Genomic DNA, 25,614 nt, shown 5'->3' on the forward strand with positions numbered 1-25,614 from the left:
TTTTTTTTGCCTTTACCTCCCTTATCTCACCTCATTTGCTCACATCGTATATAGACTTGTTTATACTGTATTATTGACTGTATGTTTGTTTTACTCCATGTGTAACTCTGTGTCGTTGTATGTGTCGAACTGCTTTCCTTTATCTTGGCCAGGTCGCAATTGTAAATGAGAACTTGTTCTCAACTTGCCTACCTGGTTAAATAAAGGTGAAATAAATAAATAAAAATTCATGTTCAGGTGGTAACTTCGCTTCGTTGGCTAATTAGCTGCTGTTTAGCCATAATCAGCAGATTTTCGACCAACCTGACTCTACCTTCTCGTTCTCATTTCGAAAGTCACTGGTGTCTTCAGAACTCCTATAGCTAGTTGCATTGAAATACCTATCGAAAATGCTCCATTATTAAATACAGTTTTGTGTAACGGATGTGAAACGGCTAGCTAGTCAGCGGTGGTGCGCGCTAAATAGCGTTTCAATCCTGACGTCACTTGCCCTGAGACCTTGAAGTAGTGGTTCCCCTTACTCCGCAAGGGCCTCGGCTTTTGTGGAGCGATGGGTAACGATGCTTCGTGGGTGACAGTTGTCGATGTGTGCAGAGGGTCCCTGGTATGGGCGAGGGGACGGTCTAAAGTCAATGTTACATTTGCAACAATTTATACGCCGCCATCTTAAGTGTCTTTGTGCAAGATTTTGGCTATTAATTGTGACTAGCGTTAGCACATTGCCTGGAAGTCTATGGGAATAGCTAGCATGTTAGCTGCTACCATAGATGTCAATGCATTGTGCATGCCTAGAAGTATATGGGAATAGCTAGAATGCTAGGTGCAGCCTTGGAGGGCATAGGCCCAGCCAATCATGAGTTTTTCCACACAGGCCTTATTACAGAGAAATACTTCCAAGCCCGGTAAGGTCTACACTTGTATTCAGTGCATGTGACAAACAGTTTGATTTGATGTCTGAGTGTTGCAGTGTGCCTCTGACTATCCATTTTTTTTTTTATTGTGCCATTTGGTTAAGGAATTTTATTTATACTTGTACATTTTTGCAATTACATCTACTTTTGATACTTAAGTATATTTAAAAGCAAATACTTTCTCAATTAGTATTTCACTGGGTGACTTTCACTTGAGTCATTTTCTATAAAAAAAAAGCTCTACTTTTACTCAAGTTTGACAATTAGGTACTTTGTCCACGACCACACACACACCATTCAGGTGGATGTATTATCTTGGCAATGGAGAAATGCTCACTAACAGGGACATACAAATTTGTACACAGCATTTGAGAGAAATAAGCTGTGTGTATATGGACAATCTGTGATTTTTTTTTATTTCTCATGAAACCAACACTTTACATATTGCATTTATATTGTGGTTCAGTGTAGTTTAGTCATTTAATATATTGGCAGGTGGTTTGGGTGTGCCCGTCACAATTTGTCGACTGAGGTAGCCTCCCACCAATAGCATTAGTAGCCACCGTACACCTACTGGTGGCATTTAATGTTAATCGTTCATTTTGGCAATATTTACTTAGTGAAGACATCTGTACAAAACAATGAATGAATCCCTGATAATACTCAGGACAAAAAAGGAAAAAGAGATGTGGTTCCATGTTTTTATTGAGGCCTTGCTCTCTCATAATAATTCATTATAGCCTTTGTTGCGCTCACACCAAGCATCGTCAACATCAAGACACCCATGGTTCCTCCCACGACGTAGATCATTGTCAAAGCCTCATCCCCTGCAAGGAAACAGACATATTGAATTATAGCTGCACTCTGTAAGGGTGATGTGTATGCTTCCATACAGCAGTCACGCCTTAGGCTAGCCTAAGGCAGCAATTTTTTAATAACCTTTAAAATGTTGATACATTTTGACCTTGAACTTTCCGGGTCTTCTCAACTCCCATCTCTAGTTGCAAGTGAAACATTGGAATTTAGTAAATGCTCCGTAATTAAATAACATTTTTGCTTCATGAAGTAATAGAACAGGATACCTTTAGCATCTCTGATATTTTAAGTAGAAATTGTCCACCAATATTTGATTTTAAAAGACGAAGTTCCCATTAATATTGACCACTTGGAAAATTTAATTAAATCTGATTTCTAATAATACTTTTACCCAACTTAGGACCAACATTTTCCCAAGTTTTCACCATCATTGTAAAGCCCTAGATATTTTTGCTGCTTTGACAAAGTCATTTCTGAAGAGTTATTTATTTTGTGCGATTAGAGATACATTAAGAAAAAAACTTGTCCCTCATTTTAAGGTCAAACCTGTTACGTGAACTGAACTCACATTTTAATATGATGAGCCTAATCCATTTAAAATATTTTTTTCAAAAGACACATCTTAGTCAAATCATAATGTAAAAGCTGGTTCTACTCTTTCTGGTGGAATACTGAGCAGGTTGAGCATAACATGTTAATAACCCCGTTGGCCATATACAGGCTAGAAATGTTTTAAGTTGCTTTTTTTGTAACGCTTGATTTCAATTGTCCCTCCCTGTTGCATACAACAAACTACCATCCCCCGTCACATGAGGATTTAGGGCTGATTTAAGATGAAATCGTCAACCCTGTCACTTTAATTGGCACTTAAAATTACTCTAGTCAGTGCCTATTATTTAACCTTGATGGGGAAAAAAACAAGTATTATGTTGAACATTTGTTCGTTATGACAGAATGTTAAAATCAGGTGAAAGAAAAAAGGTACAACACTCAAAAGGGACAAATTTCCTGGAACGACCCAACAATTATACACCACCATCTTAGTCATCTCTCATTGATTGGGACAGGCGGGTGTCAAAGGGATGTCATTTACAAAATGGCCTCCAACACTCTACTCAGCAAACTGGATGCAGTCTATCACAGTGCCATCCGTTTCATCATCTAAGCCCCATATACCACCCACCACTGGCCCTCGCTGCATATTCGTCACTAGACCCACTGGCTCCAGGTCATCTATAAGTCTTTGCTAGGTAAAGCTCCGCCTTCTCAGCGCACTGGTCACCATAACACCCACCCGTAGCACGCGCTCCAGCAGGTATATCTCACTGGTCATCCCCAAAGCCAACACCTTTGGCCACATTTCCTTCTAGTTCTCTGCTGCCAATGACTGGAACGAACTGCAAATATCGCTGAAGTTGGAGACATGTCTCCCTCACTAACTTTAAGCATCAGCTATCCGAGCAGCTTACCGATCGCTGCAGCTGTACACAGCCCATCTGTAAATAGCCCATCCAACTACCTACCTTACCCCCAGATTGTTGTTATTAACTTTATTAGCTCTTTATTAGCTCTTTTGCACACCAGTATTTCTACTTGCACATCATCATCTGCACATTATCACTCGTGTTAATTTGCTAAATTGTAATTATGTCGCTACTATGGCCTATTGCCTTACGCCATTTGCACACACTGTATATAGACTTTCTATTGTGTTATTGACTGTACGTTTTACACATGGAATAAACACTTGTTGTTTGTGTCGCACTGCTTTGCTTTATCTTGGCCAGGTCGCAGTTGTATATGAGAACTTGTTCTCAACTGGCCTACCTGGTTAAATAAATGTGGAAAAAAATGAATTGACGCTTGATTTCTGAGTTGCGGTCATGACATGAAACACTTTGACGTGGACACCTAAGTGTCTCGATCGATCTGGAAGATCGGAAACAGACAATATGGTGGCGTACACATTGTTAAGATCACCTCATTGAGCAATAATGTATTTCATAAATGGAGCATTTTCTAAGTTCAGTTGAGAAGACACCGGTAAGTTCCAATTATGGAAGTATCGCCATGTAACAGTTTGTTGAAAAATTGCTGCTGGTACTTTACACGAGTTAAAGGTGTAACGGCTGCATGGAAGCATTCACATATCACTGTTACAAACTGAATTAGTATCCAAGACATCATTTGGAGCATCCCCAGGTACCACAGGCCTGTTCAAGAATGTTACAGAAGTTTCAGAAATAAATGTATAGATTAAAACCATATCGGCAACGCTCAAAACGTTTCACATCACAGCAACTCACAGTTGGAGAGTTTGGTCCCTGGTGCCGCCTCGGGGGTGACCATCAGTGGTCCTGCAGACACGACCACAGCTACATTGATGTATGGATCCCATCTAGCTGTTGATCTCTTTGAAAGTCTCTGGGTGGTACAGTTCTACAGAGAATCATAGGAAAATAGGTTTAAAAATAATAATGACCAAGTCATTAATAAATGTGCATAACTGTTTGTCCGATCAATACAGATGTTTGTTGAGCAACGGTGAATATCAGCTTAAAAAGATGCACTATGCAGAAATCGCCACCATTTCCTAGTTGCTAAAATGCTAATAGTTTGCCTAATTTCAGTTTGTGACGAAACAAGTATGTATAGTGTAAGAATCATTATACCATCTAAACCGCTGTGAAATATATTTTCCACAACCAAATATATTATATTTTTCAGCCTTTGGAAGCTGGTGTTCAAAAACTAAGACACAAAAACGAAACTTATGAATGGAAAGCATAGAAATAGCTCATATAGAAAGAGCTACCACTTCTTAGACTTACTTTCAATTAAAATGACTGCTCTATAACTTATTTGTAAGGTCTAATACATGTCCTAATCATTCTTACCATTTTTAAATTGAACAACTTTATCTACAAAAGATTTAATATATTTATGGCAAATAGACTTGAACTTGTTAGAAATTTACCGTAGTACAGTCCTCATCGTGACTGCATATCCGGGCCAGGCAGTGCATGTAGATGGGTAACTCCTTGGGCATAGTGAACATGTGAATGGAGAATCTGCTCCTCTGTGACACACCGTTCACAGAGAGCCAATGAAAGGTGCTGTCAACAGGGCAGCTGAGGACAAGAGAATAGGGAATGATCGCAAACTGCTTTTTATTTTTTTTAAGTCTTGAAAATCCAGGGTCATGACCAGTAGGTTTGAAACAGAAGATAATGTTTGAAAACATGGAGGTACCATCTTGTCCAAAAACAAATAATATTTTATACCTCAACAAAAGAACCCTATACTCTAATAACCTATGCCCCCCATCACATAATGCCTCTACATGACATTTTATATTGCTCGATTGAACGCAGCCCAGAGTTTAGAATACCATATTTCACACCAGGGTCATATCCACTAGAAATCAAACAGAAGAAAATTGACTAAAACAGACGAGGCTAGCTGAACTTCTCCAATAACAAACTCTTGTTTTTTGTGTGCACAAATGAATATGACCCAGGACAGTAACCCACCCATCTAGGAGAAAGAAGCCCTTGGTTTCGTCCTGTGGATCCGGGCTCTCTGTGGCCCAGCAGGAAATCACTTCTAGCAGGACCTCTGAGGCGAACGTGTTGTTTGTCAGGAGGGCCACCTCGAAGAAGAGTACATCGCTGAGGTGGAGGGCGATGGAGTCTCTGTAGCCGTAGGAGAAGGAGTTGTCGCTGTACATGGTCATGGCCAGCCCCAGCTGATGGGAGGAGTTGTATTCCACCACAGAGTGGGAGGTGATCCTGGAGGGGTAGAGAGGGGATTGGTCAAAACACAGTTTTATGATTCTGATCCATTGTATGAATCAAAAGATTACTTGTACATTTCAAAAGGTACCGGTAATATTCCCTCCATTTGCAAGCCTTGCCAGGCTACAGGACCAGTTTTTCCTTGTAGGTCACATAATCAGTAACATCTCCTGGCCCCAGAATTACTCCGATCTCTCTTTTCTTACCACTCCAGATCTACGTTTATCTGGGTGTTGCGGACATAGTTCCGGGGGTAGATGCACTTCCAGATAACCTTGAGATCTCTTCGTGTGATGGTCCTCTCTCTGCTCAAGGTCACTGTCAGAGTGTTCCGGAACTCGATGTGTGTTCTGTTCACCTGGACACACACAAGCATGTAAACACACATTCGCACAAGCATACGCATGCACAAACATACAATCCCATTTCATCCACAGTGCTGTGCACAATGGCATAATTACATTACAGTAGTGCTTGGCAGGTATCCAGTGTGACCGGTTGTATAGATTCCATTATAATCCCTTTGCATATCTGAATGCATGATCACTCACCAGCCGTATCGTTCCACACTGCGAGGGTTTGCGCAACACGTGGAAGTGGTAGAGCGTCTCGCTCTCCTCCATGGTACAACGGCCTTCATTCAAGACAACAGTCACGTCGCCACCAAAGTAGCCAATCAGGAAGGCTTTGGCAATACCTCCGGCCATCGATCTCGGCAGGCACTGGGTGAACATCCCTTTTTCTGTTGGAATTAATTAACTTTCTTTACCCCCAAAAGGATTCAACGTCGTATTCATTAGGCACAGAACGGAAGAAACCAGACTGAAACAAGGAGGGACTGCCTGAACTTCTCCAATAAAATGCATGTTTTCCATTGCAACACGTTTAAAACAAAACATTTTCCGTTGTGTGCCCTATTGAACATGACCCATCAGTAAACAGGGGTGGTGTAGTATTGATACAAAAAAAAAAAGGTACACCAACAGACATATTGCACGATAACAAGAAGCTAACTGACCATAACAGACAGGATGTGAGGCAGGGGTAGGAGGGGGAACGAAGGCGGGCCCGACGTCATAGAAGCCATGTTGACACACACAGGTATAGGAGTTCAGAGTGTTGACGCACAAAGAGTTGGCGTCACACCTGTTCAGGTCAGGCGTCGCACACTCATCTGAGTCTGTCCAAAAGGGAGGGTAAAGTTACCCCTAGGCGCTGCTTTTGGGTCAGTTTCTCATTTCCCCCACTAATGGTTAAGGTTAGAATTGGGAGAGGGGAAGCTGACTTTACCATGGACCATAAAAAAACAGCAGCAGCATTCTGTGTAATGCACAGAGGTTCCATTATTTCAGTGATAGTGTGCCAAGCAACATTCAAACCCCACATTTGGGACAGGTAACCACCTAGGTAACCAAGAATTATAGTTTGAACGCATCACACAAGTTTAAAAGACATGAAATGTTAAAAGAAATCTGACAATACTCCATGTGATGCTGTTGGTGGTTCTCTTACCATCCCAGTAGATGATCCCGTCCTTGACTGTGATATTGGGCGGCTGGAGGGACTGGATATGGTCCAGCTGCTCGCCAGGTGGTAGCGCTAAGTCTACGTCGGTTATGGAAGCGTCAAAGCCTTGAAAGGTAATCTTAGTTTTGGATTCGCCTTCCAGCTCCTTGAATGCAACCAACTCCACCCTGGTCTTAATTGGGTACTCTTTCAAAAGCTCCTCCAGCTATGGGCATGAGTATATGTCAGTGAGAGGGAGGCCAGAGTTGTGTTCATAAGACCACATGACAGAAAACTTCAACATATTACAAAAAATAAAAATGTATTGTCAAGTCCAAGTAGTCCCTCTCGGTTTCAGTCAGTTTTATTCCATTTGGTGCCCAAAGACACTCACTAGTTTTTCGTAGATGCGCTTCAGCTCAGCCCAGGGCTCAGTCTTTGGGTCCAACACCATTAACCAAGGCACAATAAAGGCTAGAACTGAGAAAACAAAACATCAACCCTACAGCGAAACAAAGCCATAAACATTGTGTACATGGAAAGTCTGAGTATAAGCCAAAGCAGTTTAATTTCATAAGTAATAGCATAAAAATGCACGAGAAGACAATTAACAAAGCACTTGTTTAAAGAAAACACTTTAACTGATCATATCAAGTACATGTAGAATAGCAAATCAGTTCCTGCAACATTAATTTCTTCCTCTCCTAAACCCACCCAACAATATAAACATCCATTTCTACCTCTACTAAACCCACCCAACAATATAAACATCTGGCGTACGTTCAGTAGACAAACGTCATGGAACATGGGATCGAAATTACGTGAATAGAGATTACGTGCTTCCTTACTCTACGCATCAGAGGCACGTTTGCACATGCCTATACAATACCAGTCAAAGGTTTGGACACACCTACTCATTCAAGGGTTATTCTTTATTTTTACTATTTTCTACATTTTTGAATAATAGTGACGACATCAAAACTATGAAATAACACACCTGGAATCATGTAGTAACCAAACAAGTGTTAAACATGTCAAAATATATTTTAGATTCTTCAAAGTAGCCACCCTTTGCCTTGATGACAGCTTTACACACTCTTGGCATTCTCTCAACCAGCTTCATGAGGTTGTCACCTGGAATGCATATCAATTAACAGGTGTGCCTTAAGTGGAATTTCTTAATGCGTTTGAGCCAATCATTTGTGTTGTGACAATGTAGGGTCGGTATAGACAGCCCTATTTGGTAAAAGACCAAGTCCATATGGCAAGAACAGCTCAAATAAGCAAAGAGAAATGACAGTACATCATTACTTTAAGACATGAAGGTCAATCATTACAGAAAATGCCAAGAACTTTGAAAGTTTCTTCAAGTGCAGTCGCAAAAACCTTCAAGTGCTATGATGAAACTAGCTCTCACGAGGACCGCCACAGGAGAGGAATACCTAGAGTTCTCTGCTGCAGAGGATAAGTTCATTATAGTTACAAGCCTCAGAAATTGCATCCCAAATAAATGCTTCAGAGTTCAAGTAACAGACATCAACTGTTCAGATGAGATTGCGTGAATCAGGTCTTCATGGTTGAATTGCTACAAAGAAACCACTACTAAAGGACACCATTAAGAAGAAGAGACTTGCTTGGGCCAAGAAACACGAGCAATGGACATTAAACTGGTGCAAATCTGTCCTTGGTTCTGATGAGTCCAAATTCAAGATTTTTGGTTCCAACCGCCATGTCTTTGTGAGAGGCAGACTAGGTGAAGCATGTAGGTGGTGTGATGGTGCTTTGCTGGTGACACTCAATTATTTATTTAGAATTCAAGGCACACTTAACCAGCATGGCTAACACAGCATTCTGCAGTGATACACCTTCCCATCTGGTTTGTGCTTAGTGGGACTATCATTTGTTTTTCAACAGGGCAATGACCCAAAACACCTACATAAGGGCTATTTGACCAAGAAGGAGAGTGATGGAGTGCTGCATCAGATGACCTGGGTCCACAATCACTGACCATAACCCAAATTAGGTGGTTTGGGATGAGTTGGACCGCAGAGTGAAGGAAAAGAAGCCAACAAGTGTTCGCCATATGTATGAAGACAGTTGGAAAAGCATTCCAATGTGACTACCTCATGACGATGGTTGAGAGAATGCGAAGAGTGCGCAAAGCTGTCATTAAGGCAAAGGGTGGCTACATAAAACATAAAATATATTTTGTTTAACACTTTTTGGTTACTACATGATTCCATGTGTGTTATTTCATAGTTTTGATGTCTTTATTATTATTCTACAATGTAGAAAATAGTAAAAATAAAGAAAAACCCTTGAATGAGTAGGTGTGTCCCAACCTTTGACTGGTACTGTATATATGATAATTCCACAACGTTGTGCCCTACTGAACACAGCCCAGATGACACCAACCTTGGTCTTCATTCGGCCTCAGGGTGGACGCCTCCGGCAGCACGAGGGCGTTGACGGAAACGTTGACTCCATCGAAACACACCAGGGCCGGGTCGGCGCTCCACTCGCCGTCACACTCTTCCCACACGTCCAGGGCATAGCGCGCACCCTCAATGAGCCCCAGGAGAGGGAGCAAAGGCTCCATCAGCCGGCCTTGCTGGATGGTCGAGCCATTGTCATAAGACAGCTGGTACTGAAAGGCCATGCCCGGTCTGGTCCCACCAATCCATAGCGCTGTAGAGTCCTCAGGACGGTAGCGCAGTTCTGAAACACCTCTGGGTCCTAGGAGAGAGAAGAACGGAGTAGGGTGCAGTTGACCCAAGATAGTAGCTACTAAAAAACAATTGGATACCACGAAATTGGGGAGAAAAGGGAGTAAAAAGTCACACAAAAAAAATAGGATTGGGGGAAGGGAATGTGATCCTAGATCTGTACCTAGGGGAAACATCACCCCTGAGCAGAGAGAGGAGAAAGCAAAGACCCGCCCAACATAGCAGATACAGGTCTGCAATACTGTAGTGGTCTTCAATACTGGTCCTATAGTCTCTACAGGGTGGGCAGGTTTGTGTTCCAGCCCAGTACTGCTGCCATACATACTGTCTACTGAACTAATCATCAATCACTTGAATAGTTGAATCAGGTGTTGGATTGGAACAAAAGCATGTACATAAAAGCATGTGATCGCACTTTATTTAATCACCAATCAAGCTGATTAAATGATTAGGTTATCGTTATTTTATCCATTCAATCCCCCCTAAATTAATCTCTAACCTAGTCAAAAATAGACATGAGCTGCCCAAACATTGATCACGCAACCGCTCAACATGAGCCCAGTTTGGCTCCAGTTTACCTGTGCGAGCGAGTATGGTCTTGGCGCTCATGACCACGCTGTCTCCACACAGCGCCTCTACTCTAGCCAAGTACTGGCTGCAGGGCAGAAGGCTGGCCACCGTGTGGCTGGTGAGCAGGGTGGTGTAGTGGAGCACCCCCTGGTGGTAGATCCTGAACATGGAGATAGAAGAAGTGTTCCTCACCACCCAGCTCAGGGTGTAGTTGTCCGGCCCCGAGGAGGTCTGCCACAGGTTCTCGATTTCTGAGTGGACTAAAGAGAGGGCCGATAGTCATTTCCAAAAGTGTTCACCGTAAGCAAAGTAGGAGAAAGGCAATTCAAGACTGTGTAAAAACAGTTCCTTGGATCAACAGATGTAATGGGTTTACTTTGGCTGCATGTGAATAGAAGTGATTTCCTCTTTTCTCCTTCCCCTCATTTGCAGTGATCAGAGAACTCTGTTAGAATAGGTGAAAACACCCGTCCTACCTCCTCAGAACACCCGTCCTACCTCCTCAGAACACCCGTCCTACCTCCTCAGAACACCCGTCCTACCTCAGATTTGCGCATATAAAAGGGAAGGAGACGAGGGGATGAAACTTAAGGCTATTGACACTCAGCCTAGCATAGCATCAACTAGGTGGATCTTACCAGTATTCCCTTTGATGAGGACCATTCTGCTGTGGCGAGCCTCCGTGCCCGCCTGGCACACCGTCTGCAGGCCAAACTTCACCCTGCTACAGGGCGGCAGGTCAGATTGAGAGAATACAAAGGTGTCCAGTGTGTGCATGAAGGACCTCTCCTCCAGGACATGATTGGTGCCATTGAGGTAGAGGACCGTGACAAGGAAGAAGGAGAACTTGCGGTTGTCGGGACAGTCCCAGGACACTGTGACACTGCTGCTGTTCCACGTCGTCACCTGGAAATGTCTGGGGACTTCTGGGTCTGGATATGAATAGCAATTATACAGCAATATGTAACAAAGTAATTACTTCATAAATATCAATACAACACAGTGCTGCTCATATCAGTACCGAGCTCATGGGATAAGTTACATTCCTCAAATCTATACTTTATTCTTTTATATCATCAAAAAGGCCTGTAAATAACAGTTTGAACCTTCTAAGAAAGATTGGTGCGATTACACAGGGTGACAATGACTAGAGCTACCAAGAGTGTATTCACTAGGAACTAGTGTATTAGTTTTGCTACATTATGCACTAATGAATACACCCCAACCGTACCTGTGATAGTGGAGAGACAGGTAAGCGAGTGGCTGCCTGCCACCTCCACACAGGCAGCATAGGAACTGCAGGATTCCAGGGCTGTGAAGCGGTAGTGGTTGGAGTGGGTACTGTCCACACTAAGGGCAGCGTAGGCCTTCATCTCAGAGTGGTATAGGGACACAGAGTGGACGGGGACAGGGGCAGCCGGGGGCTGCATCTTCTCTTTCCAGGACACCAGTAACATGGAGGTACTCCTGGACTCCAGCTTCAAGGGGTAGCGCACGGTGTGACCTAGGAGAGGAGATGATGGGAGTGATGACTACATTTATGACCTGCACACCAGTGGTACAGTGGGCAGATTCCCAGATCACCTGAATTCTGTCTCCATCTTGATTTCACTTTTGCTCTCACTCCCTTTTGAGTCTCATGTCTGTCTGCCTTTCTGACGATCCATATGTTTCCATCTACCTACCTTCCTTCATCTCTCTCCTTCCATCTCCCTCCCTCCATTTATTTATCCCTCTCCCTTTGTGGCTCTCTCACTCGAACAAAGACGTAACAACGTTACCGAGCATGAGGATGAAGTTTGGGTCCTGATAGAGGTACAGAGTGCTGTTTTCACACGCAAACACCTCATTGGTGGAGAACAACTCCAGGGCTTCCTAAGAGCAATAACATGAGAATGGACAAACATTAATCTTTCATTCAAAAGGGACATTATGGTGACACCAGATAAGAAGAGAATGTCATCACTTATATTACAGGTCTACCCACCAGAGTGCTATTGATGGGCTGTTGGTCAGGTTTATGTATACTTCTGAACTCAATGGAATGTGAACCTTCAAGTGAAGAAAACAATTATACTGTAGCATGATCTAATGAACACCAATGATAATCTCAGAATCCCAGAACAAAAATATTGCGTAATTTGTTTAGATCAATGGATACAGGACAGTGTTTGTACTTAAATAAAGTCAATGACTGGAAGTCCTATACTTACCTGGGAAGATGGAGAATATCCACTTCCGAACCATGACACCATAATGTAGTGTCAATTTGTGTTCCACAGTAGTGGCAACTGTCAAAGATGAAAACGTGTCCTCACTCCAAATGGATTTCAATTTGGTGGTGTTCAACCATAAATGTCCTTCTGGCCAACTGTAGAGAATCAAAGTGAACAAGACACATAGGTGTAAGTTAGTGCCAAGTGCATGGTTCAGAAGTTTGGCATGATTATGTGTATATGAAAGACTAGACTTATTTACCTGCCAAACAAGGAATTGTTGCTGATTTTCCAACATATGGAGAAAGTAAAACTACTGCAGCTTCCTGCAGATTGTAAGAAGCTAACGTTACATGTCACAATTAACTCGTGAAAATCAACCTAACCCCGCGTCCCGGGAGGAAATTAACCTAAATATATATTTGTGTGTAACTCATAATTGATGTGGAAACAGCATAGCCACGCAGTATCAATTACATACACAACAATAACGCACTTAGCACGCACAGGCTACTTACCGAGAGATATCGTGTGAGGTACAAGAATGAACAATATAAATGGAAACGCGAAACAGGTCCTGCAAAAGGAAAGTCGGTGTTCTTTATCAATAATCATGGCCACCTTAATTCACCATTAAATGAATAATACAAGAACGAAATTAAGTATATGTTTAGCCTACATGTTTCTTGCGGCTGTTATTTTGCACTCAGGTATGGGTAAGCGTGATTGAGTTGACGAAAACAAACGACTGACCTGACGTCATCGACTAATAATGACTAACAGGTGCAGGTCAATCTGATTGGGCCCACTGTTTTGGTGCAGGTTTGATCACAAATTATTTGCACAATATCATATATTATGATGTTTAACTAATGTTACAGATATGGATTGGGGGGAGGGGAATCTGATCCTAGATCTGTATCTAGGGGAAACGTCACACGGAGCAATATTGTGACCACCCAAGAATGAGCTGAGCTTCACATCATGGGAACCTATTATCTCGTTAGGTAAAGGAAAGACCACCTGCCTCCCATTACTGGAAGTGCATCACAGGGTCCTGGCTATCCCAAGTATATCAGTCATGAGTCCTAATCCACAGTTGTCTGACAAGGGAAGTTCTGTCTGAGAACTGTCCATGATTCTCCAATTGGCCAAATTAGTGTCACGAGTATCCACACAGGCCACTGTAAGAACCAAAGATTCTTATTGTTAAACCCAAGATCGTTCACATGGGGCTTTTACATGGGAATCATTTTCACACTGTGAACACTCAATCAAGGAGGTGGGCAGAGCCAAGCGCAAACTAGAAATATATTATTGGTGCATATTAGTGTTCATTTGCATATTTCTGTTAGGGAACGCCTACTCTCTCTATTTGTCTTTGTCTTGATTGATATAGTCCCTCTGACCTGCCACTGGACTTCCTCTCCTTACCAAATATGGTATGAAAAGGAAAGCCTGAAAAGGAATAAGCATTTCCCCCTTACTCATCTGTGTAGGAGTTTAGGCTTCAATTTTCTGCCCCAGCTAGGACGCAACTGGAGAATGATCAGACCTGACTGAGAGACCCTGGCTAATACTTTCTAATAATTCATTCAGGAAAGATGAAGAGCTGTCACTGTTTCTTGCTGCTTTGCTCACTGGTCTTTGCGCTGTCTTTTGCAGAGGAGGCAACGTTTGAGAATGAGATCGACCTTACAGAGTTTATTAGAAGGATTTCTTCCTCTGGACTACTGGTCAGGGATCAGCCTCTGGCTATCAACAGAGACCTTCGCTTTGAAACAAACTCACTGGAGGAGCTTGGAGATCCAGAGGATTCCATTCCCATCTGGACTGATGAGGAACCAGTCATCCAGAATACACTCAACACCGGGACTACCATCCCTGATATTCCTGACTATGGCCCCATAGTGTTGACCAACAATGGATTGATCAAGGGACTCACAGTGGAAAAGTCCCACATATTTTATGGGATCCCGTACGCGGACCCACCTGTGGCCACACACCGCTGGAAGCCCCCCAGACCGGTGACCCCGTGGCCGGGGGTCCACGACGCCACGTACCCGAGGAACGCGTGTATGCAAGGCTGCAGTGGCCCCATATCTGACAAGTGCCCTCAGAAGGTAGGGGACTAACACAGTTGGGCTCGATAATTATGTTGTTAGGATTTAGCACAATGTATGTGTGTGTCATGTGCAGCGTGTTGACAGTGAAACATGAAATTAACAAAGTCCTGAATAATCTCCTGATAACATCCAGGAATGTCTTTGATTCATCAATAATGTGAGTATTTTATTTGGCGTGTGAAATGGTGTGTGAAATGTGAATATTTGGTTTCTGAAATGAAATGTGTTTTCCCATAGGTGAGTGAGAACTGCCTCTACCTCAACATATTTGTACCTCTGGATGTGAACTTCAGTTCCCCTTTACTGACAACCCTGCCAGTGATGGTGTGGATCCACGGGGGAGATTTCATTGCTGGCTCAGCCTCCAAGCCCCTGTACGATGGGAGGTTCATCAGTAACTTCACTCACACTGTGGTGGTGAGCATGGCGTATCGGCTAGGTAAGATAGGTGTTCTTTAGCTCCGGGGTGGAGTTTCTCTAGGTACATATCTAGGATCCGTTTCCCTAACCTTAACCATTAGTGGGGAAAATGCCAAACTGACCAGGGTCCGTATTTCAACGGAACGTCACCCTACACCTCTTCACTATACAACCTTTATCTAGTTATCCAGGCTAGTTTCCATGAGATCAAATCGTTTCTTCCATAAGAGACCTGGAACAGGGCAGAGACAGTCCAGAGACCTTGTGATTCATTAGTGTGTTTGCTGATTACATTATCCTACACAGTCCCCAAACTAGGATGGTGATTTCAAACATTTCTGAACAGAGAGCTTGTCTGATTTAGCTTGCTGTATATATAATATACTTTTCTCAAGTGGACTTAGACTTCTACCATCCTCTCCTCAATAAATACCATTTGGTGGGTGTAGCGAGTTGCGACCCTGTGGTGGCCTGATCAATATGGGTATGTGAGACCATAGAGAAAAGGCCATTATCTGTGTGGCTGTCAGAAGAGGCTGGTGGGCAGAGATGGGAGGATGGGTTAATTGTTATGGCTGGAATGGCATAAATAGAACCATATCAAAGCCCCATGTGTTGATGTGTTTGAATCCGTTCCATCAATTCCACTTCAGACATTATGATTAGCCAGTCCTCCTATATCTCTGCCCACCAGTCTCCTCTGAGAGGTGTGTTGTTTTGTGTATAGTTTTTCATGGTCCAAGGAACTTGCTGTATCATTGCAGGGGCGTTTGGTTTCCTCGTCTCGGGAAAAGACCCCAAAACCTCAGCAACCGGGAATTATGGGATCCTGGATCAGCAGGTTGCTCTTCTCTGGGTTCAACAAAACATTGCTCTGTTCGGAGGCGACCCCAGCAAGGCAAGCACGTACACATTATCCTGGGTTGTGTTCATTAGAGCAGGCAAGGGAAAATATTTACAAAGGTTTCGCAATGGAAAACGAATTTGAGTGTTTCTTAGACTAGCCCACGTAGTCCCTGCCTGTTTATTTCTGTTTTTTTATCTATTTAACGCCTAATGATCCACAGTCACATCCACAGTCACATCCACAGTCACATCCACAGTCACATCCACAGTCATACAAAATGACAACATCTGATTTTCTTCCACCACCTCAAGTCCTTGATGATCTCAACGGACTCAAACTGATCTTTTTTTTTGGTGCAGAGTTGGGGGTCACTTCTTTTTGTGCAGGGTTGGGGATCAGGTGCAGGGTTGGGGATCAGGTGCAGGGTTGGGGATCGGGTGCAGGGTTGGGGCTCGGGTGCAGGATTGGGCGTTAGGTGCAGGGTTGGGGCTCGGGTGCAGGGTTGGGGCTCGGGTGCAGGGTTGGGGCTCGGGTGCAGGGTTGGGGCTCGGGTGCAGGGTTGGGGCTCGGGTGCAGGGTTGGGGCTCGGGTGCAGGGTTGGGGCTCGGGTGCAGGGTTGGGGCTCGGGTGCAGGGTTGGGCATCAAGTACCAGGTTGGTGGTCAGGGAAAGGGTTGGGGTTAATTCCATTTAAATTCTGTCAATTCGGGAAGTAAATATACATTTATATTCCAATTGTCATTGAACAGTGAATTGGAATTTCTGTCTACTTCCTGAATGGACTGAAGTGAAATGGAATTGATCCCAACTCTGGTCAGGAAAAACTCCAGATACACTGACCTAGATATTCACATTCTGACCATGTATAGGAATACCTTGTTGGTTGTATTTCAGCAGTGGTTGTTGTTGAATGACCTCTACATATCCCGTGGTGCTGTCGTGACTGATTTGTAGTGAGGCCACACCACTGGGAGAATAACAGCCTCTGTGAGGCACAGCGAAGCGCTCCTCCAGCCCTGATGACATTTCTCTGAGTGGTTATCAAGTGGGGAAAGATGCTGTCCGGAGATGGTGCTATGCTGCAGAGTAGGGTTGCAAAATTCCAGGAACTTTCAATTAAATCTCTAGTTTTCCAGAAGCCCTAGTTGTGCCCTACTGCAGACCCAACACAAACACATTCGTTGGATCATGCAGAAAGAGAAATTGCTGGCATCTCATACAAACAGCTAGTACCACACGCTGGTTGGTTCAGTAAAAGTGATGTTGAAAGCCTTTCAGTTCTGTATCCCAACTCCATCAAACAAAGATAAACAGCTTTATCATCCTGCGTTATATCTAAATGAAGCATAAAACCATCAGGATTATGTGTTTGTGTATTTTCTCTGTCTGTGGATATACAACACAACCTTGATTATGGCTCATTAACATCCAAAACAGGTGACCATGTTTGGGGAGAGTGCAGGAGCCCAGTCAGTGAGCCTCCATCTGATGGTCCAGAGCAGTAAGCCCCTGTTCAAACAGGCTGTGTTCCAGAGCCTACCCTTCTCCATCCCTCTCAAGACCAGGTCGGTGACCTCTAACTCCTAACATCTGGGTAGTGTTCATTAGGGCACACTGCAGCAAAAACAAGCATTTCTCATTGGACAGATCCACATTTATCTTCCTGTTTCAGTCCGTTTCTTTCCGTTGGCCGAATGTACACATGACTCAGCTGGTGGTCTTGATCGCGAACTCCTTAAAAGATGAAAAGCCGTTGTTGTTGTTTTTTTGACGAAGCTGAGCGTCGTGCAACGCAACAAAATAAATGTCAGTACGTATTCTACTGTTCTATTGCGCGTTCGATGATGGCAAAGTGAAAAATACAGTGTTCATTGTTTCCAGTAACTTCTTCGTCGTTATAATATCCCAAACAGACGTGGCGGTTTCACCATTCAGGATTTCAGGTTTAAGAAGGAGACCCTCACTTTGCTTCTATCATCTATATAGATCAACTTATCCTTCCCACATTTTGAATGAGTAATCCTTGCCATATGTGAAATTGACTACAAAAGTGAATCGCCGACCTTCCTGATAAGTGTTTTGTTATACGGCCTGTCAAGCTACAAGGAATAAATGGGATTAATTGAATTCAATCAATTAAATTCAATATTATTTCTCCCCTCAGGGTTACAGTTTAGACATGCTAATGCATCCAAGAAGATGAGGTACCTTTAAGTTCCAGTCCATGTCCTAGTAAAACAGTCATTCCATCTACAGCTGTCGTTACTCTCCTGGAAGAGATGTGGCACTACCTAATGTTCCCATTGAGCAGAAAGAGACTATCTGTGGTCTGTTTTCCTTGTTCCAGACATGATGCCCTGAAGCTGGGGAGGGACTTTGCCAGACAGGCCAACTGCTCTGTGAGCGACATCGTGTGCCTGCTGTCCCTCAGTCCTCAGGCTGTCCTCGCTGCCCAGATGAAGTCAAGTAGGAGACCAGTCTTCTTCTGTGTCTCTGTCTATCTGTCTGTCTCTGACTGACCGTTTTTAGACCGAGTTGTGACCCAAATGGCCCCCTATCCCCATAGGGCTCGGGTCAAAGTAAGGAACAATTTGGGACACAACAAATGTTGACCCTCTACCTATCTAAGTTGGCCCTTATTCATGACAACATCAACATCTCAGAGTTGCTTAAGTGTGTTTCATTACAGAGCTTGTTGTTTAGCATTTTGAGTGGAGTCATTTTATGTATATTTGCAGGGTGTATTTTGGTAAGTAGCTAATTGTTGTTCTCTCTGACTCTCTCTCTTTCTTCCCCTTCCTCATCTCTCTCTCTCTGTCTCAGGTTCCAAAGTGGTGAATCCCTTCAGGTTCCTGGAGATCTTTGAGACCTGGGGGCCCTACGTGGATGGAGAGCTGATCAAGGAGCAGGCTGTGACTGCCTTCCAGAAGGGCCACTGGCAGAAGGAGAAACCAGTCCTCCTTGGTATGGACCACTGGAAATACCCTCACATTTAACCAGAACAGCTTTTAACGGCTGGCCCCATAACACTTAATAATACATTTAATTTGGCAAATGTCTTTCAGGGCACTCAAAGAACAACTTACAGTATATTAAAAGTAGGTACTCTGTACTAGTGAAGACATCTGTTACACACTTAAGGTTACAGAGATGGTTCGGTGCATGTGTGATGACGAGTAACCATTGCCAGAGACCTGAAGAGTTGCATTGGCTCCCCAAGTCTATGCCTGGGCTTTGGCTAAGGGTGTGACTTAATTAGATTGAGTAGTTGAATGTTAGATGGTGAAGTGCAACTGGATCCCTCTCAGCTGGCCACTCGACATAACACATCTGTAGGAGAGATTCTTCGTCCCTGATGTGTTCTGTGTCCTTCCCTTCTACAGGATCTATGGTTATATTCATACCAGGGTTCTGTTCATTAGGGCTCGCAAATGTTTAAAACCTTCTATAGAAAATGTAAATGATTCCAGATAGTCCCTCCCTCCCTGTTTCATCCCGATTTCTTCTGTTTGGTGCCTAATGAACACAACCAAGATTATACCAGAACGTTTGGACCAATATTTTGAAGGCATGCTGTTGACGTACAACAACCTTGCAGGGACCACTTCAGAGGAGGGGGTGATATTTGTGTACGGGGTCTTCACCAAGCCTGTGTCTGCGGTGGAGTGCACCGTCTACACCGCGGCCATCTTCAAACAGCACGCCCTCAGGATCCTACACAAGTACCTGCCCCTGTACAAGGACATTGACCGACGGGACATGCTGGCTCAGGTAAAATATGACTTTCACAGAGGGTGCGTCCCAATAATCTCTCCTTTCTCCCAAAGTGTGCACTTGTTCACTTCCCTTAATGGATTTGGCAGGAAATGACTGGTATGGAAACTCCAGCCTATGCCTACACCAATCCAATGCTTTTAAATGAGTAGTGAACGGGTCCAGACATCAGGAAGACGAGATCATTGGGACGTAGCCAGGGAGAAACTCAGTGTTGTCCATGCAAACATGTTAGATTAAAAAAAAAGACTAATCGAATGTAAAAAGGACATTGATTAATCATCCCAAAAAGTAATGTTTTACATTAAAGTCAACAAAAGTTTTGGCAATGTTCATTGTCAGGCTCCAGATCAGTGGTTGTAGGGCTAGACGGTCACGTCTGCAGCCAGTGGACTGTAGAGAGAGACCTCGGAGCGTGATGAGGACACATCTGCCCATCTCCTCGCTTCGTCTCACCGCATCTAGATGAGCCTTGTTGAGCTCTGGGGAGAAGGTTTCAGTAGGTACAGACCTAGGATCAGCTTCCCCTCCCCCAATCCTAACCTACAAAAAATGCTAAACTGACCTAAGATAAGCGTCTACTCTAGCGGTACCTTCACCCTACTCCCCATGCTGAAAATCTCTTACTCAATTCTCTGTGGGAATGATCTGTCCAAGTCCTCAAAAAAATCAGGACGGATTTAATCATTATAATTTTAGGCTACCAAATTTGTATTAGGTTCCGATTCTTTTTTTGATTGACCAAACTATCACAATAACCCAGAGAGCTAGGTTTCTAACTGCCTGAATTATTTTAGAGGTAAACGCTTGACATTTTCTGATTTTAATCTGTGTAGAGATGGGTTACATCTGATAGTTTGGTTCTTCATAGTGCAACTCCACATGATTACCAGCAGAGGGTGCTAAAATACTAATGTCTGTTTAGGCTCCTCCCATGGCCATCCTCCTCAAAGAATCATTAGTGGTGCTGTCTGGAGCTGAGTGCCATTGTCTCTTTGAGATGTATACCACACAGTGGAAGCAAATCTTTAGGAAATAAGAGACACAGAGGAAGACTACCCAATCACAGTTTCCCCAAGCTACAGATCTAGGATCAGCTTCCCCTCCCCCTATCCTAACCTTAACCAGTATTGGGGGAAATGCAAAACTGACCAAAGACCAGTGTCTAGGGGCAACTTCACCCAGTCAGCCAGAGAGTTGACATCAGAGCCATATTCAGTATGCAGCCCAGGCTATTTCACTACCAGCTCAGGCTAGATGATGTTCAGTGTGGATTACAGGATAAACTGACTCCAACCACACTAGAGACAACAACAGACAATGAATACACAAACTGCATCAGTAGAATACATGCATTCACTGTAGTGAGGGAAACGCTCTCATTTCCAAGTCCACATCCAAAATGTGAAACAGAGAGCTCGGATGGTAAATAGCCTCAGGTACTTTCTCTGGAGGTTTTGAATCTAAAGTGAGAGATGAGTGTGCTGAGAGAGGCAGGGGGCAGAAGGTGACACTCCCATACCTGTTTAGTATTCATATACAGTTCACTGTCTGTGTGTGCCCAGTGAAGAGGAGCAGCATAGGAGGAAGGACCCCCCCTTCCTAAAGGACAGGTCCCAGGGGAGGGGAGGGTCATGACAAATGTCAGCTATTGCACTGAGGCCACATGGCTCAGCCTGGGAGGGGGAGAAGGAGAGATAAAGGGGAAGAGAGCGGGGGGGAGAGGGAGTGGTAGAGAAAGTGAACTGGGGAGGGGGAGATGAAGTGAGCTGTTGAGCAAGCGAAGGGGAGGTATCTGTGACCAACAGATGCATATCTGTATTCCCATTCCTGTGAAATCCATAGATTAGGGCCTAACGAATCTATTTCAATTGACTGATTTCCTTATATGAACTGCAACTCAGTCAAATCTTTGAAATTGTTGTATTTTATATTTTTGTTCCGTGTATATCCTTTGAGGACACTGAGGGTTACAGGTGTTCTAGATGATTCTGTGCCGCGTAGGCGGCTGCACTGAGTGTTTTCCTGAGTATAGTTTCCAGGTAACAAGCGAGACAAAAGGCTTTGAGCAGCAGTTCTGTAGCACACACACTAGCCACTAGGGACTCTTTTCTCTTTGTTGAACTCAACGACCTCTCTGTTTACTCCCAGATTGCATTGACCTCAATGAACTCTCTGTTTACTCCCAGATTGTATTGACCTCAATGACCTCTGTTTTAGCCCAGATTCTATTGAACTCAATGACCTCTCTACTTACCTCCAGATTGTGACAGACTACGTCTTCCTTTGCCCCTCCCGCAAGGCAGCCCGGGCAGGCACCAAAGTGGGCAGCGCCGTGTGGATGTACGTCTTCGACCATGTGATATCGGACCACAGTGTGTGGTCCGGTCTGTCCTTCTGCTACGAGCACGTGTGTCATGGTGCTGAGCTGCCCTTCCTCTTCAATACTGCCTCCATGGCTAACTTCACGCTGGCCCCACCCGAGAGGCTGCTGTCCAATCGGATGTTGTGTTACTGGGGGACATTCGCCCACACCGGGGATCCGGCCTCACGGATGCAACAGAGCGGCTTCTGTAGACAGCAGCGCCTGCCGGCCTGGCCCCGCTACTCGGACACCAGCTCCTGGTTGGTCATGAACTTCACTGTCCGCTCCCATGCCCAGGTGGGCACCAGGGACCATATCTGTGACTTCTGGGACAAGCTGGGCATCTATTAGGGCATAGGGGTGGGCATGGGGCGGGCAAAGGTGTTGGTATTGGTTATGTATGCATACATAGTGTTATGTCACATTTGGCAATTCACCCTACAGTCGGAATGGTTGTCACCCTGTACACACCATTTATAGAGTATGACTTACACTTAGAGATGATTTGTGAAGCACTTATGTAGGAGGGGAAGAGAAGAAGACGATGAGGGGAAGGAGGGGAAGACTAGGGGAAGGAGGGGAAGACGATGAGGGGAAGGAGGGGAAGACTAGGGGAAGGAAGAGAAGAAGACGAGGGGAAGGAGGGGAAGGAAGAGAAGAAGACTATGAGGGGAAGGAAGAGAAGAAGACGAGGGGAAGGAGGGGATGAAAAGGTGCAGTCATCCTTCTCTCCCCTGACGTATGAAACATATCTGTGTATCTACTTTGGAAGAATTGCATGTTTAGTTTTCTAACCATTTCTCGTCCCCAGCTGCTTCATTTGATGTGATTTGTGCAGTGATTTGTTGGCTGCGTACTTGAGAACTCCTACATGAATACCCCACTGTCGCTGTACATGTGAATCATTTTGGATAATGTTTTTCTATGACAAATAAACCACAGTGAGAAATACTCAATGTTATCTTCGTAAAAAAGCATGGCCATTGGGTTGAGCACCATGTAGGGTGCACATGGTAGATTGGTCATTCAGATGCATGCTGGGTCAGAACGACCTGAAAACATACATACTGATGATTGACATCTAGTAGGTCTCCCTAGCTTACTTGTTCCCCCCTCTTCTCTCTAGCTCTCTCTTTCCATCCCCCCCTCTTCTCTCTAGCTCTCTCTTTCCATCCCCCCCCTCTTCTCTCTAGCTCTCTCTTTCCATCCCCCCCTCTTCTCTCTAGCTCTCTCTTTCCATCCCCCCCTCTTCTCTAGCTCTCTCTTTCCATCCCCCCCTCTTCTCTCTAGCTCTCTCTTTCCATCCCCCCCTCTTCTCTCTAGCTCTCTCTTTCCATCCCCCCCTCTTCTCTCTAGCTCTCTCTTTCCATCCCCCCCTCTTCTCTCTAGCTCTCTCTTTCCATCCCCCCCCTTCTCTCTAGCTCTCTCTTTCCATCCCCCCCCCTTCTCTCTAGCTCTCTTTCCATCCCCCCCTCTTCTCTCTAGCTCTCTTTCCATCCCCCCCTCTTCTCTCTAGCGCTCTCTTTCCATCCCCCCCTCTTCTCTCTAGCGCTCTCTTTCCACCCCCCCCTCTTCTCTCTAGCTCTCTCTTTCCACCCCCCCCTCTTCTCTCTAGCTCTCTCTTTCCACCCCCCCCTCTTCTCTCTAGCTCTCTCTTTCCATCCCCCCCTCTTCTCTCTAGCTCTCTCTTTCCACCCCCCCTCTTCTCTCTAGCTCTCTCTTTCCATCCCCCCCTCTTCTCTCTAGCTCTCTCTTTCCATCCCCCCCCTCTTCTCTCTAGCGCTCTCTTTCCATCCCCCCCCTCTTCTCTCTAGCGCTCTCTTTCCATCCCCCCCCTCTTCTCTCTAGCGCTCTCTTTCCATCCCCCCCCTCTTCTCTCTAGCGCTCTCTTTCCATCCCCCCCCTCTTCTCTCTAGCTCTCTCTTTCCATCCCCCCCCTCTTCTCTCTAGCTCTCTCTTTCCATCCCCCCCCCTCTTCTCTCTAGCTCTCTCTTTCCATCCCCCCCCCTCTTCTCTCTAGCTCTCTCTTTCCATCCCCCCCCCTCTTCTCTCTAGCTCTCTCTTTCCATCCCCCCCCTCTTCTCTCTAGCTCTCTCTTTCCATCCCCCCCCCCTCTTCTCTCTAGCTCTCTCTTTCCATCCCCCCCCCTCTTCTCTCTAGCTCTCTCTTTCCATCCCCCCCCCTCTTCTCTCTAGCTCTCTCTCTCCCTTCCTACCAACCCACATGCTCACAGGGGCATAACATAAAGTATCGATTTCACAGCAGTAAGTCCAGATCAATAGAAAAGGTTATCTAGAATCTCAAAATGGCCCTAAAGGCAACTGAGGTCATGTGGGTAATTCCCTCTTGAACATGTCTACTTCCTTGTTAAACAGCAGGGCTACAGATTACAATGCATTTTCAATAGTGGTGTAGGGTGAATTTGCCCCCAGATGGTTCATTTTTTTTTTTTTACGAGGCAAGTCCGTTAAGAAGAAATTCTTATTTTCAATGAAGGCCAAGGAACAGTGGGTTAACTGCCTGTTCAGGGGCAGAGCGACAGATTTGTACCTTGTCAGCTTGGGGATTTGAACTTGCAACCTTTTGGTTACTAGTCCAACGCTCTAACCACTAGGCTACCCTGCCACCCTAAATTAAAGTTAGGATTGAGGGAGGGGAAGCTGGTCCTAGATCTGTTCCTTGGGGAAACTTCACAGAGCATCAGACTACTCATGTTATCCTAACCTTAATCCACTATAAGATAGCAGGCATAAAATGATTAATTCACTTGTAATATATGTCATCTTCAACTGTATTCACCACCACCCGGATGGTGGGTATGAAGCTCTGAGGACAAATGGTATTCTATCATTGAATTGGAATATATATGGAAATAAGCTGAGGGGAAATGTAATTAATATTTTCAGGCCTGATGTTGTGGCTCTGTATTTCAACATGTAACTTTCCCCCTGTTGTGGAGTTGACCCACCGCGTCGCTAGCATTCAGCCACTACACTGATTCAGTGTATTTACACTGCATATCTGGAGCACATGGTTCTGTCCCAAATGGAACCCTATTCCCTTTACGGTGCATGGGCCCTGGTTAAAAGTAGTGCACTATGTAGGGAATCAGGTGCCATTTGGGAAGCAGTCCTGGAGTACATGGCTCTCAATGTCAACGGAGGCCACTGTGATGTGTCCCTATTTTCCTCTCTCTTATGGCGTCCTCTCTTCTAGATGCCAAACTCACTGCAGTCTCTGACCTTTTCCCTCTACAGTGCCAGCCTATGCCACACACATACACACCCACTTGCATGTGTGCATGTAAACACACACACGCCAGGACACACACACACACATAAGCACAGACATACACATACACACACTGCCTGTACAGTCCCACACTGATTATGAGATGTGCTGACACCAAAAGAGAGTGCCAACTCAACCTCATTAACACTGAGCTCTACTGGATGTTCCCCTGCCCTTACACAGTTGTCCAATACCAACATGAACTGCATATCAACCTCATTAACACTGAGCTCTACTGGATGTTCCCCTG

At 44.6% G+C, this 25,614-nt stretch overlaps 2 protein-coding genes across 3 annotated transcripts; one reads left to right on the plus strand and one right to left on the minus strand.

Annotated features, from left to right (window-relative positions):
- Positions 1-1,597: 1,597 nt before the first annotated feature.
- LOC109876433 (uncharacterized) lies at positions 1,598-13,647 on the minus strand. 2 transcript variants are annotated; one of them, XM_031815643.1, is made up of 19 exons: positions 13,222-13,647; positions 13,061-13,119; positions 12,805-12,868; positions 12,540-12,697; positions 12,314-12,378; positions 12,108-12,201; positions 11,558-11,830; positions 10,965-11,258; positions 10,335-10,586; positions 9,446-9,766; positions 7,425-7,510; positions 7,037-7,256; positions 6,543-6,704; positions 6,076-6,266; positions 5,731-5,882; positions 5,261-5,518; positions 4,705-4,858; positions 4,034-4,166; positions 1,598-1,738 (listed from the first exon to the last, which is right to left on the minus strand). In XM_031815643.1, coding segments are annotated over exons 1-19 (3,063 nt in total). In that variant the 5' UTR covers positions 13,224-13,647; the 3' UTR covers positions 1,598-1,613. The 2 variants fall into 2 exon arrangements, with proteins under 2 accessions (XP_031671503.1, XP_031671502.1); XM_031815642.1 differs by lacking the exon at positions 13,222-13,647 and having other exon boundaries at positions 1,599-1,738; positions 13,061-13,202.
- Positions 13,648-14,013: 366 nt separating this feature from the next.
- LOC109876435 (crystal protein) lies at positions 14,014-23,024 on the plus strand. The gene is made up of 8 exons (XM_020468856.2): positions 14,014-14,665; positions 14,906-15,107; positions 15,853-15,986; positions 17,372-17,499; positions 18,282-18,400; positions 18,758-18,898; positions 19,533-19,705; positions 21,972-23,024. The coding sequence occupies exons 1-8, from the start codon at positions 14,147-14,149 to the stop codon at positions 22,422-22,424; spliced, it is 1,869 nt and encodes a 622-aa protein (XP_020324445.2). The 5' UTR covers positions 14,014-14,146; the 3' UTR covers positions 22,425-23,024.
- Positions 23,025-25,614: the final 2,590 nt, after the last annotated feature.

Source organism: Oncorhynchus kisutch, unplaced genomic scaffold (genome assembly GCF_002021735.2).
Source record: "Oncorhynchus kisutch isolate 150728-3 unplaced genomic scaffold, Okis_V2 Okis09a-Okis19a_hom, whole genome shotgun sequence".
Classification (NCBI taxonomy): domain Eukaryota; kingdom Metazoa; phylum Chordata; class Actinopteri; order Salmoniformes; family Salmonidae; genus Oncorhynchus; species Oncorhynchus kisutch.

Excerpts from the sequence above, each read along its gene's own strand:
- LOC109876433 (XM_031815642.1), bottom strand. The coding sequence starts at position 13,157 with ATGATTATTGATAAAGAACACCGACTTTCCTTTTGCAGGACCTGTTTC. Across the intron at positions 12,869-13,060 it reads ACCTCACACGATATCTCTCG|GAAGCTGCAGTAGTTTTACT; the intron begins GTAAGTAGCCTG and ends TACAATCTGCAG. Across the intron at positions 12,379-12,539 it reads GATATTCTCCATCTTCCCAG|GTTCACATTCCATTGAGTTC; the intron begins GTAAGTATAGGA and ends CTTCACTTGAAG.
- LOC109876435 (XM_020468856.2), top strand. The coding sequence starts at position 14,147 with ATGAAGAGCTGTCACTGTTTCTTGCTGCTTTGCTCACTGGTCTTTGCG. Across the intron at positions 18,401-18,757 it reads CGCTGCCCAGATGAAGTCAA|GTTCCAAAGTGGTGAATCCC; the intron begins GTAGGAGACCAG and ends TCTCTGTCTCAG. Across the intron at positions 19,706-21,971 it reads GACGGGACATGCTGGCTCAG|ATTGTGACAGACTACGTCTT; the intron begins GTAAAATATGAC and ends ACTTACCTCCAG.